Source organism: Tachyglossus aculeatus, chromosome 22 (genome assembly GCF_015852505.1).
Source record: "Tachyglossus aculeatus isolate mTacAcu1 chromosome 22, mTacAcu1.pri, whole genome shotgun sequence".
NCBI classification, from domain to species: domain Eukaryota; kingdom Metazoa; phylum Chordata; class Mammalia; order Monotremata; family Tachyglossidae; genus Tachyglossus; species Tachyglossus aculeatus.
Genome location: NC_052087.1, coordinates 47,363,535 through 47,380,562, shown reverse-complemented (window position 1 = coordinate 47,380,562; position 17,028 = coordinate 47,363,535). Strand labels below are relative to the sequence as shown.

At 48.8% G+C, this 17,028-nt stretch overlaps 1 protein-coding gene across 4 annotated transcripts in view; it reads right to left on the bottom strand.

The window, feature by feature from the left end:
* Window positions 1-17,028, bottom strand: part of GTF2H1 (general transcription factor IIH subunit 1) — a 53,313-nt gene that overhangs the window by 12,086 nt on the left and 24,199 nt on the right. For all 4 annotated transcript variants that reach the window (XM_038764935.1, XM_038764937.1, XM_038764938.1 and 1 more), the window contains exons 3-12: window positions 15,902-16,094; window positions 10,556-10,721; window positions 9,117-9,210; window positions 7,916-8,065; window positions 7,751-7,830; window positions 6,745-6,872; window positions 5,955-6,042; window positions 2,637-2,725; window positions 2,112-2,229; window positions 648-738 (exon numbers count right to left, since the gene is read on the bottom strand). In XM_038764935.1, the coding sequence (XP_038620863.1) occupies window positions 648-738; window positions 2,112-2,229; window positions 2,637-2,725; window positions 5,955-6,042; window positions 6,745-6,872; window positions 7,751-7,830; window positions 7,916-8,065; window positions 9,117-9,210; window positions 10,556-10,721; window positions 15,902-16,094 (1,197 nt within the window). The remainder of the gene's footprint in view (window positions 1-647; window positions 739-2,111; window positions 2,230-2,636; window positions 2,726-5,954; window positions 6,043-6,744; window positions 6,873-7,750; window positions 7,831-7,915; window positions 8,066-9,116; window positions 9,211-10,555; window positions 10,722-15,901; window positions 16,095-17,028) is intronic.

Sequence of the window (17,028 nt, the reverse complement as noted above, 5' to 3'; positions counted from 1 at the left end):
TCTGCCGCGTGCCCTTGGGCAAGTCACTTCACTTCTCTGTGCCTCAATTCCCTCACCTGTAAAATGGGGATGAAGACTGTGAGCCCCCCGTGGGACCACCTGATCACCGTGTATCTACCCAGCGCTTAGAACAGTGCTGGGCACATAGTAAGCGCTTAACAAATGCCATCCGTCTCTATATGCTGCCAACTTGTACTTCCCAAGCGCTTAGTACAGTGCTCTGCACACAGTAAGTGCTCAATAAATACGACTGAATGAATGAATGAAAGGGTGCTTGGAGGAACAGCATTATGGTTTCTCTGCCTAAACCCACCCACATGGGTAGGGCTGGACACTGAAACACCCTTAACATCTCCTCTCACATTTTATCACGTACCTACCATCTGTGTAATGATTTAAATCCTTGCTTTACTAATCCATTATGGACTGCTACAGATGAATGTGCTGACCCCATTTCAATTTTCCCGATTTGGGAGATCCGGTGAACACTTTTGTGTTCCCCATGTACCCAGTAAGCGCTTGAACAATAGTACTGCCGATTGAGGACACGCTCCTTCTCCGCAGGCGGGGCCGAGGGAAACCGAGGGAGACCCCGGCGCGGGACGCGGGCCAGCTGAGGCCCAAGGAAGTTGCCCCCGGGTACCTACGGTTTATGGCTTGCTGTGTTCCTCCCTGCATAAGCGCTCCTCCGGGCGACAGGGCTGTGATGGTAGTACTTGCGGCACTACTCGAAAGAACCTTGAAGACAGGAAACAAAAGCCCGCTCCGATCGCCGCCCGCAAACACCAACGGTTCGGAATAAATAAATAGAATACGTACAAGTAAAATAAATAAATAAATAGAGTAATACATACGTACAAACATATATACATATTCATTCATTCCCCCTTCTAGATTCTGAATGGGAATTCATTCTCCCCCTTCTAGACTGTGAGCCCGCTGTTGGGTAGGGACTGTCTCTATGTGTTGCCAACTTGTACTTCCCGAGCGCTTAGTACAGTTGGCCCACGTGGGGCTTTCCGTCTCAATCCCCATTTTACAGACGAGGTAACTGAGGCCCAGAGAAGTGACGTGACCTGCCCAAGGTCACACAGCAGACAAGTGGCAGAGCCGGGATTAGAACCCACAACCTCTGACTGCGAAGCCTGTGCTCTGGCCACTAGGCCAGGCTGCAGTTCATTCATTCAGTCGTATTTATTGAGCGTTTACCGTGTGGCCGAAAAATAGGCCGAAGAGACACCGTATCGAGAGACAGCCTCCACGATTCCCATCCACCATCTGCTGCCAACTTGTACTTCCCAAGCGCTTTAGTACAGTGCTCTGCACACAATAAGCGCTCAATAAATACAATTGATTGATTGATTGATCCAACAGGCCGGCAGAGAGCCCGTTTCCTAGGGAGGCTTCAGTGGTTTTCAGGTTGAATGCCTCTTTGTATTAGGGGACTCGGCCGTTGTGGCTGGGTAAATTGACTGTATGAGATAAGGGACTAAATTCTGTGAGTGGAAGCCCTTAAGTCCTCTCCTGATAAGCACAAGGTCTTTAGAGACTTTGACAAGACCTGCCGCCTAAGTGAGGCTTTAATGAAGAACAGATTGAAATTCCCGGCCAATTTTTTTCTGTTTTTAGATAAGATAACGGGCTACTACTCATGACCCCAAAGGGCCAAAGAAAGGAAACAGGCTTCTTCGGCTATTCCACTGGCTCAGATAAGCCATCTGTCTGCTCCATTTTTAAGCACCAGAGAGGGAAAACCAATCCGCCAAAGATGAAAATGTTTTCCCCACTGGGGAAGGGGGGCAACCTTCTTTGTACTTTAAGGAAAATTTCAGTCTCCGTTTCCCACTCAAAGAGAGCCTGTTCGGCGGAAAGCTACCAACCCAAATACAGGCCGGGGGTGGTGTCCATCTCGTCGGCCATCCGTACAAAGAGCATACGAAATGTCCGCCTCGTACTCCGGCCTCCCGCCCTTCCCTCTCCCATCTTGCAACCGGGAAAGATATATGGGGTTCGTTCAGGGGTAAGGCCTGCTGGATATATTTTTGTTCAAGACTGCTGCTCTCAGAAGGCATTCAGCGTATCGTGGCTTTCACAGGGGCAAATTTACTTACCTGAGTTAGTTTGGGAGCATAGGCTTCCATTTCTTGTCTAATACTCTGAAAAGAATTAATGATATCCTGACTTGTTGCATATTGCAAGGACTGAATTGGAGTCGGACCGTGGTAATACCTGAAGGACGGAACGGGAGGAACCATTAGGAAACGGCCGGCTCGACCCCGAGGCGGGAGAAACCGACCACCTCTGCCGTTTGAACGCTCCCCTCCTCCCCGTCTTCCTGGACCTCTGTCCCACGCAACAGGCTGGTACAAATGCCCGAGGCGACATTTTCAGAGAAATCCGTCTGTTCCCCGGCCCCGCCGTGGGAACTAACGGTTCGCGCCTAAAGACGGAAATTCTGAGGCTCCGTGGAACCAGTTACGGATATCAGCTTGGAGCGAAAATTTAACGGTCGGAGCCTGAAAATGCTAAGTGGGGAAACCATACTGGAAGGGATGAGTCGGAATAATTCTGCTTTGAGTTGAGCTACCTACAAGACACCCCCAAGCCCGCTTCCCAGCCGCATCACTTAAACTCACCTATCTGACTTCTTGAGGGTTAGTGCAATGGTTTTCATGCTGTTATTTTTTCCCAAGTCTTCGTATTCAATGGACTCTTGCAGCTTCACCTGTGACGGAAACATCCGCGGACTAAGCGTAAGACCACCAGTTCCACGTGTCTTTAAATTCAATTTAGAGCGTGGCAGGGTAAACTTCACCCGCTAAACTCCCTCCGTAACATCTGCACTTTCTAGACTGTGAGCCCGTTGTTGGGTAGGGACCGTCTCCGTATGTCGTCAACTTGTATTTCCCAAGCGCTTAGTCCGGTGCTCTGCACACAGTAAGCGCTCAATAAATATGACTGAATGAATGAACTGCAGCCTGGCCTAGTGGCCAGAGCACAGGCTTCGCAGTCAGAGGTTGTGGGTTCTAATCCCGGCTCTGCCACTTGTCTGCTGTGTGACCCTGGGCAAGTCACTTCATCATCATCATCATCAATCGTATTTATTGAGCGCTACCTGTGTGCAGAGCACTGTACCAAGCGCTTGGGAAGTACAAATTGGCAACATATAGAGACAGTCCCTGCCCAACAGTGGGCTCACAGTCTAAAAGGGGGAAACAGAGAACAAAACCAAACATACTAACAAAATAAAATAAATAGAATAGATATGTACAAGTAAAATAAATAAATAAATAAATAGAGTAATAAATCTGTACAAACATATATACATATATACAGGTGCTGTGGGGAAGGGAAGGAGGCAAGATGGGGGAGATGGAGGGGGGCTGAGGGGGAGAGGAGGGAAGGGGCTCAGTCTGGGAAGGCCTCCTGGAGGAGGTGAGCTCTCAGTAGGGCCTTGAAGGGAGGAAGAGAGCTCCTCAGTTACCTCGTCTGTAAAATGGGGATTGGGACGGAAAGCCCCTTGTGGGATAACCTGCTTATCTTGCATCTACACCAGCGCTTGGAACACAGTAAGCACTTAAATACCACAATAATAATTATTCATTCATTCATTCAATCGTATCTACTGAGCACTTAAGTGTGTGCAGAGCACTGTACTAAGCGCTTGGGAAGTCCAAGTCGGCAACATATAGAGACGGTCCCTACCCAATAATGGGCTCACAGTCTAGAAAGGGGAGGCAGACAACGAAACATGGAGACGGGTGTCAAAATCGTTATTACTAAAAGCATTTACTGAGAATCTACCAGGTGCACTGTATAAATTGATGGTATTTAGTGAGCACCTACTACTACTAATATTAACAGCAGTGATAATTATTTATTTTATTTGTACATATTTACTCTATTTTATTTTGTTAATATGTTTTGTTTTGTTCTGTCTCCCCCTTCTAGACTGTGAGCCCACTGTTGGGTAGGGACCGTCTCTATATGTTGCCAACTTGTACTTCCCAAGCACTTAGTACAGTGCTCTGCACACAGTAAGCGCTCAATAAATACGATTGAATGAATGAATGAATCTGCAGCTTTATTTGTACATGTTTACTCTATTTTATTTTGTTAATATGTTTTGTTTTGTTTTCTGTCTCCCCCTTCTAGACTGTGAGCCCACTGTTAGGTAGGGACCGTCTCTATATGTTGCCAACTTGTACTTCCCAAGCACTTAGTACAGTGCTCTGCACACAGTAAGCGCTCAATAAATATGATTGAATGAATGAATGTATCTGCAGTTTTATTTGTACATATTTACTCTATTTATTTTATTTTGTTAATATGTTCTGTTTTGTTCTGTCTCCCCATTCTAGACTGTGAGCCCGCTGTTGGGTAGGGACCGTCTCTATATGTTGCCAACTTGTACTTCCCGAGCGCTTAGTACAGTGCTCTGCACACAGTAAGCGCTCAATAAATACGACTGAATGAATGAACCTGCTGTTTTATTTGTACATATTTATTCTATTTATTTTATTTTGTTAATATGTTTTGTTTTGTTGTGTGTCTCCCCCTTCTAGACTGCGAGCCCGCTGTCAGGTAGGGACCGTCTCTATATGTTGCCAACTTGTACTTTCCAAGCACTTAGTACAGTGCTCTGCACACAGTAAGCGCTCAATCAATCAATCAATTGTATTTATCGAGCGCTTACTGTGTGCAGAGCACTGGACTAAGTGCTTGGGAAGTACAAGTTGGCAACATATAGAGACGGTCCCTACCCAACAGTGGGCTCACAGTCATTGAATGAATGAATGAATGAATGATAACTAAGGTATTTGTTAAGTGCTCATTACGTGCCAGGCACTGTACTAAGCACTTCGGCTTAGTACAATGGGGAAGCAGCGTGGCTCAGCGGAAAGAGCCCGGGCTTTGGAGTCAGAGATCATCGGTTCAAATCCCGGCTCTGCCACTTGTCAGCTGGGTGACTTTGGACAAGTCACTTCACTTCTCTGGGCCTCAGTTCCCTCATCTGTAAAATGGGGATGAAGACTGTGAGCCCCCCGTGGGACAACCTGATCACCTTGTAAACTCCCCAGCGCTTAGAACAGTGCTTTGCACATAGTAAGCGCTTAATAAATGCCATTATTATTATTATTATTATTATTCGGCCGACACGAGCTAATCCGGTCGGGCACAATCCCCGTCCCACTTGGGGCTCACAGACTTAATCCCCGTTTTACAGGTGAGGTTAACCCAGGTACAGATAAGTTAAGTGACTGGCCCAAGGTCACTTCTCCAGGCCTCTGCTCTCCTGTTCTCCCTCCTACTTGGACTGTGGTCCTTATGCGGGCCAGGGAATTAACTTGTACCTGCCCCAGCGCTTAGAACAGTGTTTGACACATGGTGAGGGCTTAGATCATCATCATCAATCGTATTTATTGAGCACTTACTATGTGCAGAGCACTGAACTAAGCGCTTGGGAAGTCCAAATTGGCAACATCTAGAGACGGTCCCTACCCAACAGTGGGCTCACAGTCTAAAAGGGGGAGACAGAGAACAAAACCAAACATACTAACAAAATAAAAGAAATAGAATAGAAATGTACAAGTAAAATAAATAGAGTAATAAATATGTACAAACATATATACATATATACAGGTGCTGTGGGGTTAGATGTTGTTCATGTTAGATGCCATGAACAAAAACGCGGGTGGCCTGGAAGAGAGCCAAAGTGAGCGTGTCTTTGGGAAGAGAAGGGAAACTATTTCGAGGGACCTCTGGGGCCTCTGAGAGAAGGAACTGGCTGGACACGGGTCAGCGGGGGTAAGACGGGCCAGTCGGGAAGACAATGGTAGGGACTGTCTCTATATGTTGCCAACTTGTACTTCCCAAGCACTTAGTACAGTGCTCTGCACACAGTAAGCGCTCAATAAATACGATTGATTGATTGATGGGAACTGTGCCCCTACCCTCTTTAACGGTGGCTGAAAGAAGTCTGAATCGCGCGAGTTCCCGTCTGTGCTGCCGGTCTCACTGGCGTGGTCATTTTGTGCTTCTCTGAAAACAGACGAAGGAAAGAGAGAGAGAGTGAGAAAAGCAGAAAGAAAATGAGTGAGCAGTACCCCAAAAACAAGCAATAAGTAAAACAGCATGGCTCAGTGGAAAGAGCCCGGGCTTCTAGACTGTGAGCCCACTGTTGGGTAGGGACCGTCTCTATATGTTGCCAACTTGGACTTCCCAAGCGCTTAGTACAGTGCTCTCCACACAGTTAGCGCTCAATAAATACGATTGATTGATTGATTTGGAGTCAGAGGTCATGGGTTCAAATCCCCGCTCCGCCAACTGTCAGCTGTGTGACTTTGGGCAAGTCATGCCCACTTGCACCTCCCAAGTGCTCTGCACACAGTAAGCGCTCAATAAATACGATTGATTGATTTAACTTCTCCGGGCCTCAGTTACCTCACCTGGAAAATGGGGATTAAAACTGTGAGCCCCGCGTGGGACAACCTGATCACCTCAATCAATCAATCAATCGTATTTATTGAGCGCTTACTGTGTGCAGAGCACTGCACTAAGCGCTTGGGAAGTCCAAGTTGGCAACATATCGAGACAGTCCCTACCCAACAGTGGGCTCAGTCTAAAAGACAATGAGCCCAGTGCTTAGACAGTTCTTTGCACATAGTAAGCGCTTAACACACACCATTATTATTATTAAAACCCGGGGCCTTCTCCCGGATGAAACTGCCGTGAATACTTAACTGTTTCCTGAGACCCGCTGCCAGGACCATGGCACTGTGATGGTTAAATCGCTTTATGATGGCTGCGTTGCTGTTCTCCTTTAGGGATTTGGAGTTGGAAGTGGATGGCCCGGAGGAAATCCCGTAGCCCTGGGGAGAAAGAGCCGACAGAGCACCTGAAAACAGGCCAGTGGTTAAAACAAAGAAATGATGGGTCGACAGTTTCTGGGTCTGGTCTGCGGGAGACCTACAGCCCCTAAAAACGCGTTAAGAACTGGGTGTCCGTTTCCAAGACTGTTCCCGAAAAAGGATTACGGAGGCAGCATGGCCTAGTGGAAAGAGCCTGGGCCTGGGAAGCACAGGACATGGGTTCTAATCACTTCATCCCCTCGCCCTCTCCTACCTCACCTCCCTTCTCTCCTTCTCCAGCCCACCCCGCACCCTCCGCTCTTCGGCCACCGCTAGTCTCCTCACCGGGCCTCGTTCTCACCCGTCCCGCCATCAACCCCCGGCCGACGTCCTCCCCCGGGCCTGGAATGCCCTCCCTCTGCCCATCCGCCAAGCTAGCTCTCTTCCTCCCTTCAAGGCCCTGCTGAGAGCTCACCTCCTCCAGGAGGCCTTCCCAGACTGAGCCCCTTCCTTCCTCTCCCCCTCGTCCCCCTCTCCATCCCCCCCATCTTACCGCCTTCCCTTCCCCACAACACCTGTATATATGTTTGTACATATTTATTACTCTATTTATTTTACTTGTACATAGCTATTCTATTTATTTGATTTTGTTAGTATGTTTGGTTTTGTTCTCTGTCTCCCCCTTTTAGACTGTGAGCCCACTGTTGGGTAGGGACTGTCTCTATACGTTGCCAATTTGTACTTCCCAAGCGCTTAGTCCAGTGCTCTGCACACAGTAAGCGCTCAATAAATAAGATTGATGATGATGATGATGATTCTCTGGGGGCTGGTTTCTCCAACTTCTTCACGGGAGACGCCCCTCCCCTTCTTCCTCACTCCTTCCCGCTCCCGGCCCTTACCTCATCTAACGGTTTATCCTCCAGTGCGGTCAGATCTAAGAGTGGATTCTTCACTCCCAAGGACACCATCGTTTTTAGCCCTGGAGGACGAGAACGAGAGGCAAATGAGCTTTCAGCCCGCTCCGGTGCCGACGGCAGGGGAGGGACGCCGGAGGAAACGCTCACCCTTTTCGTCCATTTTGGCACATTCGGCGAAGAGGTCCTTTGACCCCGTGTTGAGCCGGTCCCTGTGGAAATAATGGGACTGGAAAAAGTGCGTCCAGAACTCTTTCTCTGTCATGTTGTGGGGGACGTTCTCCGCATACTTCAGTTTGACTGCGTACGAGAAGCACATGCAGCTGATGAGCGCTCGCTGACCGGGCCCCTCTTTTCCTCTGCTCCTCCTCCCCATCGCCCCGACTCCCTCCGTCTGCTCTACCCCCCTCCCCGCCCCACAGCACTTGGGTGTATATGTACGCGTTTATTGTTCTATTCATTTCATTAATGATGGATATAGATCTACAATCCTATTTATTTACACTGATGCTGTTGAAGCCCGTCTACCTGTTTCGTTTTCTGTCTCCCCTTCTAGACCGTGAGCCCGTTGTTGGGTAGGGATTGTCTCTATTTGCACTTTCCAAGCGCTCAGCACAGTGCTCCGTACACAGTAAGCGCTCAGTAAATACGACTGAATGGATGAATAAATACGGTCCGCCAAATCAAACTGCCTGAGCACCATTAAAATCCCCATCATCAAACCCCTCTCGAAATCGACGAAGGTCAGATGAGCTAGCGGCCATGGGAGGAGACGATAACGCTAGCGGCACGGTGAAGGGAAGCAGCGTGGTACAGTGGGTAGAGCAAGGGCCGGGGGGGGGGGGGGGTCTGAAGATCATGGGTTCGAATCCCGGCTCCACCACTTGTCTGCTGTGTGACCGTGATTAAGTCACTTCACCTCTCTGAGCCTTAGTTACCTCATCTGTAAAATGGGGATTGAGACTGTGAGCCCCACATGGGACAAGGACTGAGCCCAAACTGATTTGCTTGTATTCACCCTAGCGCTTAGTACAGTGCCCGGCACCTAGTAAGCACTTAATAAACACCACACTTCTTATTATTATTACTGATTATTATCATACACCTCAACCTTCACTATCCAACCATCAATATAACGGTCAACGTTCCTAGGACCCGGACGAGGAATTTCCGCACAGAATCTTCCTGGGAAACTGAGACTCCCACTAGATTTGAATGTCTTCGGGCAGAAGGGTCACCCGGGAAAGAAGCCAGGCCCTACACGCTCGGATTCTGGCTTTTCAGTGAGACTGTTAACGAATCGATTTCCGACCCAAATCTCCGCGCTTAAAGACACGGCGATGCTTCCTACCTGCTGGGTAGGTCCTAAATATGGACTCGATGATATCCGAGGTCAAGTTATACCTCAGGCCGTTGCAGCCGTCCGTCTGGGGTCGAACGTCAGCCTGAGGAGAGGCACAGACGCGTTAAGAGATCTCAATAAGGTGGGACCGGAGGGCGAGACCATCGCTACCTCCAGAGACGGGATGCAGGCGGCAAGGCAGCCACGCTACAGGGGACGGGGGGAGAGCCTGGCTTCGGATTCCCGGCATCCGAGGGGAGAAACTCCCTCCGTGAATCTCTAAGCAGCGGGGCTCGGCGGAAAGAGCCCGGGCTTTGGAGTCAGAGGTCATGGGTTCAAATCCCGGCTCCGCCACTTGTCAGCTGGGTGACTTTGGGCGCTTCTCACGGCCTGTTACCTCATCTGTAAAATGGGGATTAAGATTGTGAGCCCCACGTGGGACAACCTGATCACCTTGTATCCTCCCCAGTGCTTAGAACAGTGCTTTATATACCTGTATATATGTTTGTACATATTCATTACTCTATTTATTTATTTATTTATTTTACTTGTACATATCTATTCTATTTATTTTATTTTGTTAGTATGCTTGGTTTTGTTCTCTGTCTCCCCCTTTTAGACTGTGAGCCCACTGTTGGGTAGGGACTGTCTCTAGATGTTGCCAATCTGTACTTCCCAAGCGCTTAGTACAGTGCTCTGCACACAGTAAGCGCTCAATAAATATGATTGATGATGATGATGATGCTTTGCACATAGGAAGCACTTAAATGCCTTCATCGTCATCATCATCTACCACAAGGTCGGATGGCGGCAAGTTAGGCAACGTCAAGGTCAGGAAGCCGATGGAGCTTTTGTTCTCCGTCTCCCCCTTCTAGACTGTGAGCCCGCTGTTGGGTAGGGACCGTCTCTATCTGTTGCCAACTTGGACTTCCCAAGCGCTTAGTACAGTGCTCTGCACACAGTAAGCGCTCAATAAATATGATTGACTGATTGATTTACGGGTCCAAATGCAAGATTCCCAACCAGGCCGCCAGAAAGGACGACCCGATTCACGTCTATCTTTCTACCGGCTTCTCCTAATACTACAGTCCTGACTGATAAACGTTGGGGTCTCTTTCATTATTCCTTTCGCCACGCCACGCCGGTTGTGTTCAACAGGAGGGCTGAGTCGACGGCAAAGCAGCAGCAGTCAAAACCAACCAAAGCCCTCCCCCTTCTCACCAAGTTGCCAACTTCTACTTCCCAAGTGCTTAGTCCAGTGCTCTGCACACAGTAAGCGCTCAATAAATACGACTGATTGATCGATTCTCACCGGCGGGCCGGAAATTCTACATTTCCACCGAACGACCCCCTTTCCGTCCTGACCCCCTTAGGGTTAAGGGACACCGAGCTTTTCCGGATTCAGGACTCCGTCCGCCGGGCGCCACGGGGGAAGACGAGTCCCGTACCAGAAACGCCGCGGAAATGCCCACGTCCTGCCGGTGATTCGGTGCGGAAGAACTGTCCAACGCGTTCATGGTCAAGCGGTGTGCCCAGAACTCCTCGGCGCTGATCACTTGGCTCACAACTAGGTCTTTATAAAGCTGAAACAAAACAGGATCTTCTTGCAGCATTCTGGGGACGGAATGGAGTGGACAGCCATTGAAATTCCTCAACGCCAGCTTACTAGTCGACCTACGGCTTCGATATCGTGACGCCCCGAACGGACGGCAAAGACACCCATTCCATCCGATCGGTAGGAGAGCTCACCCCTGGGCTGGCATTTTCCCGCCTTGTCTTCCCTTGAATAAACAAAATGGGACATTTTTCCACGTGGGAAGCCGGGCCAGAAGGAATCAGGGGACAGTGCAGGAATGCTTGCTATTTTGTTTTTTTCCATGGTATTTGTTAAGCCCTTACTACGTGCCAGACACTGTAAGGATAGAATAATACTAATGATAATAATACTGGCATTGATTAAGCGCTTACTATGTGCAAAGCACTGTTCTAAGCGCTGGGGAGGTTACAAGGTGATCAGGTTGTCCCACCGGGCGCTCACCGTCTTAATCCCCATTTTACAGATGAGGGAACTGAGGCCCAGTGAAGTGAAGTGTTTTAGACTGTGAGCCCACTGTTGGGTAGGGACTGTCTCTATATGTTGCCAACTTGGACTTCCCAAGCCCTTAGTACAGAGCTCTGCACACAGTAAGCGCTCAATAAATACGATTGATTGATTGATTGAAGTGACTTGCCCAAAGTCACACAGCTGACAAGTGGCGGAGCCCGGATTTGAACCCGTGACCTCTGACTCCAAAGCCCGGGCTCTTCCCACTGAGCCACGCTGCTTATGGTACTCGTTAAGCGCTTACTGTGTGCCACCCGCTCTTCTAAGCCTTGGGGTGGATACAAACAAATCAGTTTGGGTACAGTCCCCGTCCCACCTGGGGCTCGCAATCTTATCCCCATTTTACAGATGAGGCGACGGAGGCACAGGGAAGTTAAGTGACTTGCCCGAGGTCACACAGCGGGGAGGTGGTGGAATTAGAACCCGGGTCCCCGTGCCTCCCAGGACCATGGTCTCTCCCACTGGGCCACGCGGGTGAAACGAAGACGTGGTCAGGTCTCCTTTCCCTCCAGCCCCCGTCCTGCAGACAGGACAGGCAGTGGTTGGGGGTTGAACTGGAAGTAGAAATAGCCTCAGTGGCTCCATACTTCATGCCGCTGCCCGGATTGTCTTTGTCCAGAAACGCTCTGGGCATATTACTCCCCTCCTCAATAATCTCCAGTGGCTACCAATCAATCTGCGCATCAGGCTGAAACTCCTCACCCTGGGCTTCAAGGCTCTCCATCACCTCATCTCCCTTCTCTCCTCCTCCAGCCCAGCCCGCACCCTCCGCTCCTCCGCCGCTAATCTCCTCACCATACCTCGCTCTCGCCTGTCCCGCCATCGACCCCCGGCCCGCGTCATCCCCCGGGCCTGGAATGCCCTCCTTCTGCCCATCCGCCAAGCTCGCTCTCTTCCTCCCTTCAAGGCCCTGCTGAGAGCTCACCTCCTCCAGGAGGCCTTCCCACACTCAGCCCCTTCCTTCCTCTCCCCCTCGCCCCCCTCTCCATCCCCCTCGTCTTACCTCCTTCCCTTCCCCACAGCACCTGTATATATGTATATATGTTTGTACAGATTTATTCCTCTATTTATTTATTTTACTTGTACATATCTGTTCTATTTATTTTATTTTATTAGTACGTTTGGTTTTGTTCTCTGTCTCCCCCTTTTAGACTGTGAGCCCACTGTTGGGTAGGGACTGTCTCTAGATGTTGCCAATTTGTACTTCCCAAGCGCTTAGTCCAGTGCTCTGCACATAGTAAGTGCTCAATACGATTGATGATGATGACGTATATGTTTGTTCATATTTATTACTCTATTTATTTATTTATTTTACTTGTACATATCTGTTCTATTTATTTTATCTGTTAATATGTTTGGTTTTGTTGTCTGTCTCCCCCTTTTAGACTGTGAGCCCACTGTTGGGTAGGGACTGTCTCTCTAGATGTTGCCAACTTCTACTTCCCAAGTGCTTAGTCCAGTGCTCTGCACACAGTAAGCGCTCAATACGATTGATGATGATGACGTATATATGTTTGTTCATATTTATTACTCTATTTATTTATTTTACTTGTACATATCTGTTCTATTTATTTTATCTGTTAATATGTTTGGTTTTGTTGTCTGTCTCCCCCTTTTAGACTGTGAGCCCACTGTTGGGTAGGGACTGTCTCTCTAGATGTTGCCAACTTCTACTTCCCAAGCGCTTAGTCCAGTGCTCTGCACACAGTAAGCGCTCAATAAATACGATTGATGATGATGATGTATACATGTTTGTTCATATTTATTACTCTGTTTATTTATTTACTTTACTTGTACATATCTGTTCTATTTATTTTATCTGTTAATATGTTTGGTTTTGTTGTCTGACTCCCCCTTTTAGACTGTGAGCCCACTGTTGGGTAGGGACCATCTCTATAGGTTGCCAACTTGTACTTCCCAAGCGCTTAGTACAGTGCTCTGCACACAGTAAGCGCTTAATAAATACGATTGATTGATTGATTGGCCCCATTTTCCAGCAAATTTTCACAATCCCGGAGATTTCTGACGCTTGGGCCCATCGGGCTTGTCCGGCTGGCCAGCCTCTTGAATTCGTGAATTGGCCAAGCCATCCCGCCCTCGGCTAGAAACCCATCGAACCTTCTCACAGTGACTGAGTGCTTACCGGATGCAGGGCACTGTACTAAGCGCTTGGGAGAGCTGGTGGACACTTTCCCTGCCCACGGTGAGCTTACAGTCTAGAGGACGAGCTCTCAAAAACAAATGGGTAGGGACCGTCTCTCTACGTTGCCAACTTGTACTTCCCAAGCGCTTAGTACAGCGCTCTGCACACAGTAAGCGCTCAATAAATACGACTGAATGAATGAAAGCCCACGATACTGTCCGCTGCTCGGGAGCACGGCGTGGTGGATAGAGCCTGGGCCTCGCAGACGGAAGGTCATGGGTTCTAATTCTGGCTCTGCCACTTGTCTGCTGTGTGACCTCGGGCAAGTCACTTCACTGCTATAGGCCTCAGTTGCCTCATCTGTAAAATGGGGATTTAATAATAATAATGGAATTTGTTAAGCGCTCACTAGGTGCCGAGTGCCGTGTGTGTGTGTGTGTGTGGGGGGGGATACAAGGTAATCAGGTTGTCCCAAGTGGGGCTCAGTCTTAACCCCCATTTTACAGATGAGGGAACTGAGGCTCAGAGAAGTGAAGTGACTCGCCCAGGGTCACGCAGCAGATACGTGGCGGGGCCGGGATTAGAACCCATGACCCGACTCCCAAGCCCGGGCTCTTTCCACTAAGCTGCGCTGCTTCTCGCGCTTCTCCGGGATTGCGACTGTGAGCCCACTGTTGGGTAGGGACTGTCTCTATATGTTGCCAATCTGTACTTCCCAAGCGCTCAGTACAGTGCTCTGCACACAGTAAGGGCTCAATAAATACGACTGATGATGATGATGATTTGCTCAGATTCACCCCAGCGCTTAGTACAGTGCCTGGAACATAGTTAAGGGCTTAAGAAATACCACCACCACCACCACCGCTATTATTATTATTACCACCCCGTTGCGCAAAAATGGACGGGTGGGAGTCCTCACCGCTATTATTATTATTATTACCACCCCGTTGCGCAAAAATGGATGGGTGGGAGTCCTCACCGCTATTATTATTATTATTATTATTATTATTACCACCCCGTTGCGCAAAAATGGACGGGTGGGAGTCCTCCCCGCTATTATCATTATTATTATTACCACCCCGTTGCACAAAAATGGACGGGTGGGAGTCCTCACCGCTATTATTATTATTATTATTACCACCCCATTGCGCAAAAATGGACGAGTGGGAGTCCTCACCACTATTATTATTATTATTATTACCACCCCGTTGCACAAAAATGGACGGGTGGGAGTCCTCCCCGCTATTATTATTATTATTATTACCACCCCAGTGCGCAAAAATGGATGGGTGGGAGTCCTCACCGCTATTATCATTATTATTATTACCACCCCGTTGCGCAAAAATGGACGGGTGGGAGTCCTCCCCGCTATTATTATTATTACCACCCTGTTGCGCAAAAATGGACGGGTGGGAGTCCTCCCCGCTATTATTATTATTATTATTACCACCCCGTTGCGCAAAAATGGACGGGTGGGAGTCCTCACCGCTATTATCATTATTATTATTACCACCCCATTGCGCAAAAATGGACGGGTGGGAGTCCTCCCCGCTATTATTATTATTACCACCCCGTTGTGCAAAAATGGACGGGTGGGAGTCCTCACCGCTATTATCATTATTATTATTACCACCCCGTTGCGCAAAAATGGACGGGTGGGAGTCCTCACCGCTATTATTATTACCACCCCGTTGCGCAAAAATGGACGGGTGGGAGTCCTCCCCGCTATTATTATTATTATTATTACCACCCCGTTGCGCAAAAATGGACGGGTGGGAGTCCTCACCGCTATTATCATTATTATTATTACCACCCCATTGCGCAAAAATGGACGGGTGGGAGTCCTCCCCGCTATTATTATTATTACCACCCCGTTGTGCAAAAATGGACGGGTGGGAGTCCTCACCACTATTATCATTATTATTATTACCACCCCGTTGCGCAAAAATGGACGGGTGGGAGTCCTCCCCGCTATTATTATTATTACCACCCCGTTGCGCAAAAATGGACGGGTGGGAGTCCTCACCGCTATCATCATTATTATTATTACCACCCCGTTGCGCAAAAATGGACGGGTGGGAGTCCTCCCCGCTATTATTATTATTATTATTACCACCCCGTTGCGCAAAAATGGACGGGTGGGAGTCCTCACCGCTATCATCATTATTATTATTACCACCCCGTTGCGCAAAAATGGACGGGTGGGAGTCCTCCCCGCTATTATTATTATTATTATTACCACCCCGTTGTGCAAAAATGGACGGGTGGGCGTCCTCACCGCTATTATTATTATTATTATTACCACCCCGTTGTGCAAAACGGACGGGTGGGAGTCCTCACCGCTATTATTATTATTATTATTACCACCCCGTTGCGCAAAAATGGACGGGTGGGAGTCCTCCCCGCTATTATCATTATTATTGTTACCACCCCGTTGCGCAAAAATGGACGGGTGGGAGTCCGCCCCGCTATTATTATTATTATTATTACCACCCCGTTGAGCAAAAACGGAGGGGTGGGAGTCCCCGCGACCCCCCCCTCCTTCACCTGTTCTTCTCCTCCAGTTCTTTATTGGCTTTCCTCTTGAACCTGGGCAGCAGCTGCTGCAGAAGGTCCTTCACAGCGTCGCGCTCCTTCACGGCCGTGCTTTCGTTGGAAAAGTGGAAGTTCGTGGTGTCTCCCGCGTGCAGGACCAGCTGAAGCTGGATTTTCGCTTTGCCTTCGGGGCTGATCTTCTGGCCTGGAACGGGAGCGGGAGACTCGGTGGGGGGATTCCGGGAACGACGCGACGGGAACCGCCTCTTCGCGGCCACGTTCCCGTCCCGTGACCGGAGCTCGGCGGCCTCCGAGGGCTCACCGACGACGGCCTGGCCGTGCCATCCCCGAGATAATTTTTTAAAAAACCATCTGAGCCCGCAGTGAAACCGGAATCCCTCTTGCCATTCCGATCACGGCCGGGCCCGCTGCCGTCTGCTTCCTCCCGAGACCGCTCCGGCGGGCGAGCAGAGCTCAAGCTCCGGTTACCTGATCATTCATTCGTTTGAATCTATTTATTGAGCACTTATTGCGAGCCTGCTGTTGGAATCTACTTATTGAGCACTTATGGTGAGCCCGCTGTTGGAATCTATTTATTGAGCACTTATGGTGAGCCCGCTGTTGGAATCTATTTATTGTGAGCCCGCTGTTGGAATCTATTTATTGAGCATTTATTGTGAGCCCGCTGTCGGAATCTATTTATCGAGCACTTATTGTGAGCACGCTGTTGGAATCTATTTATTGAGCACTTATTGTCAGCCCGCTGTTGGAATCTATTTATTGAGCACTTATTGTCAGCCCGCTGTTGGAATCTATTTATTGAGCACTTACTGTGAGCCCGCTGTTGGAATCTATTGCGAGCCCGCTGTTGGAATCTATTTATTGAGCACTTATTGCGAGCCCGCTGTTGGAATCCATTTATTGAGCACTTATTGTGAGCCCGCTGTTGGAATCTATTTATTGAGCACTTACTGTGAGCCCGCTGTTGGAATCTATTTAGTGAGCACTTATTGTGATCCCGCTGTTGGAATATATTTATTGTGAGCCCACTGTTGGAATCTATTTATTGAGCACTTATCGTGAGCCCGCTGTTGGAATCTATTTATTAAGCACTTATTGTGAGCCCGCTGTTGGAATCT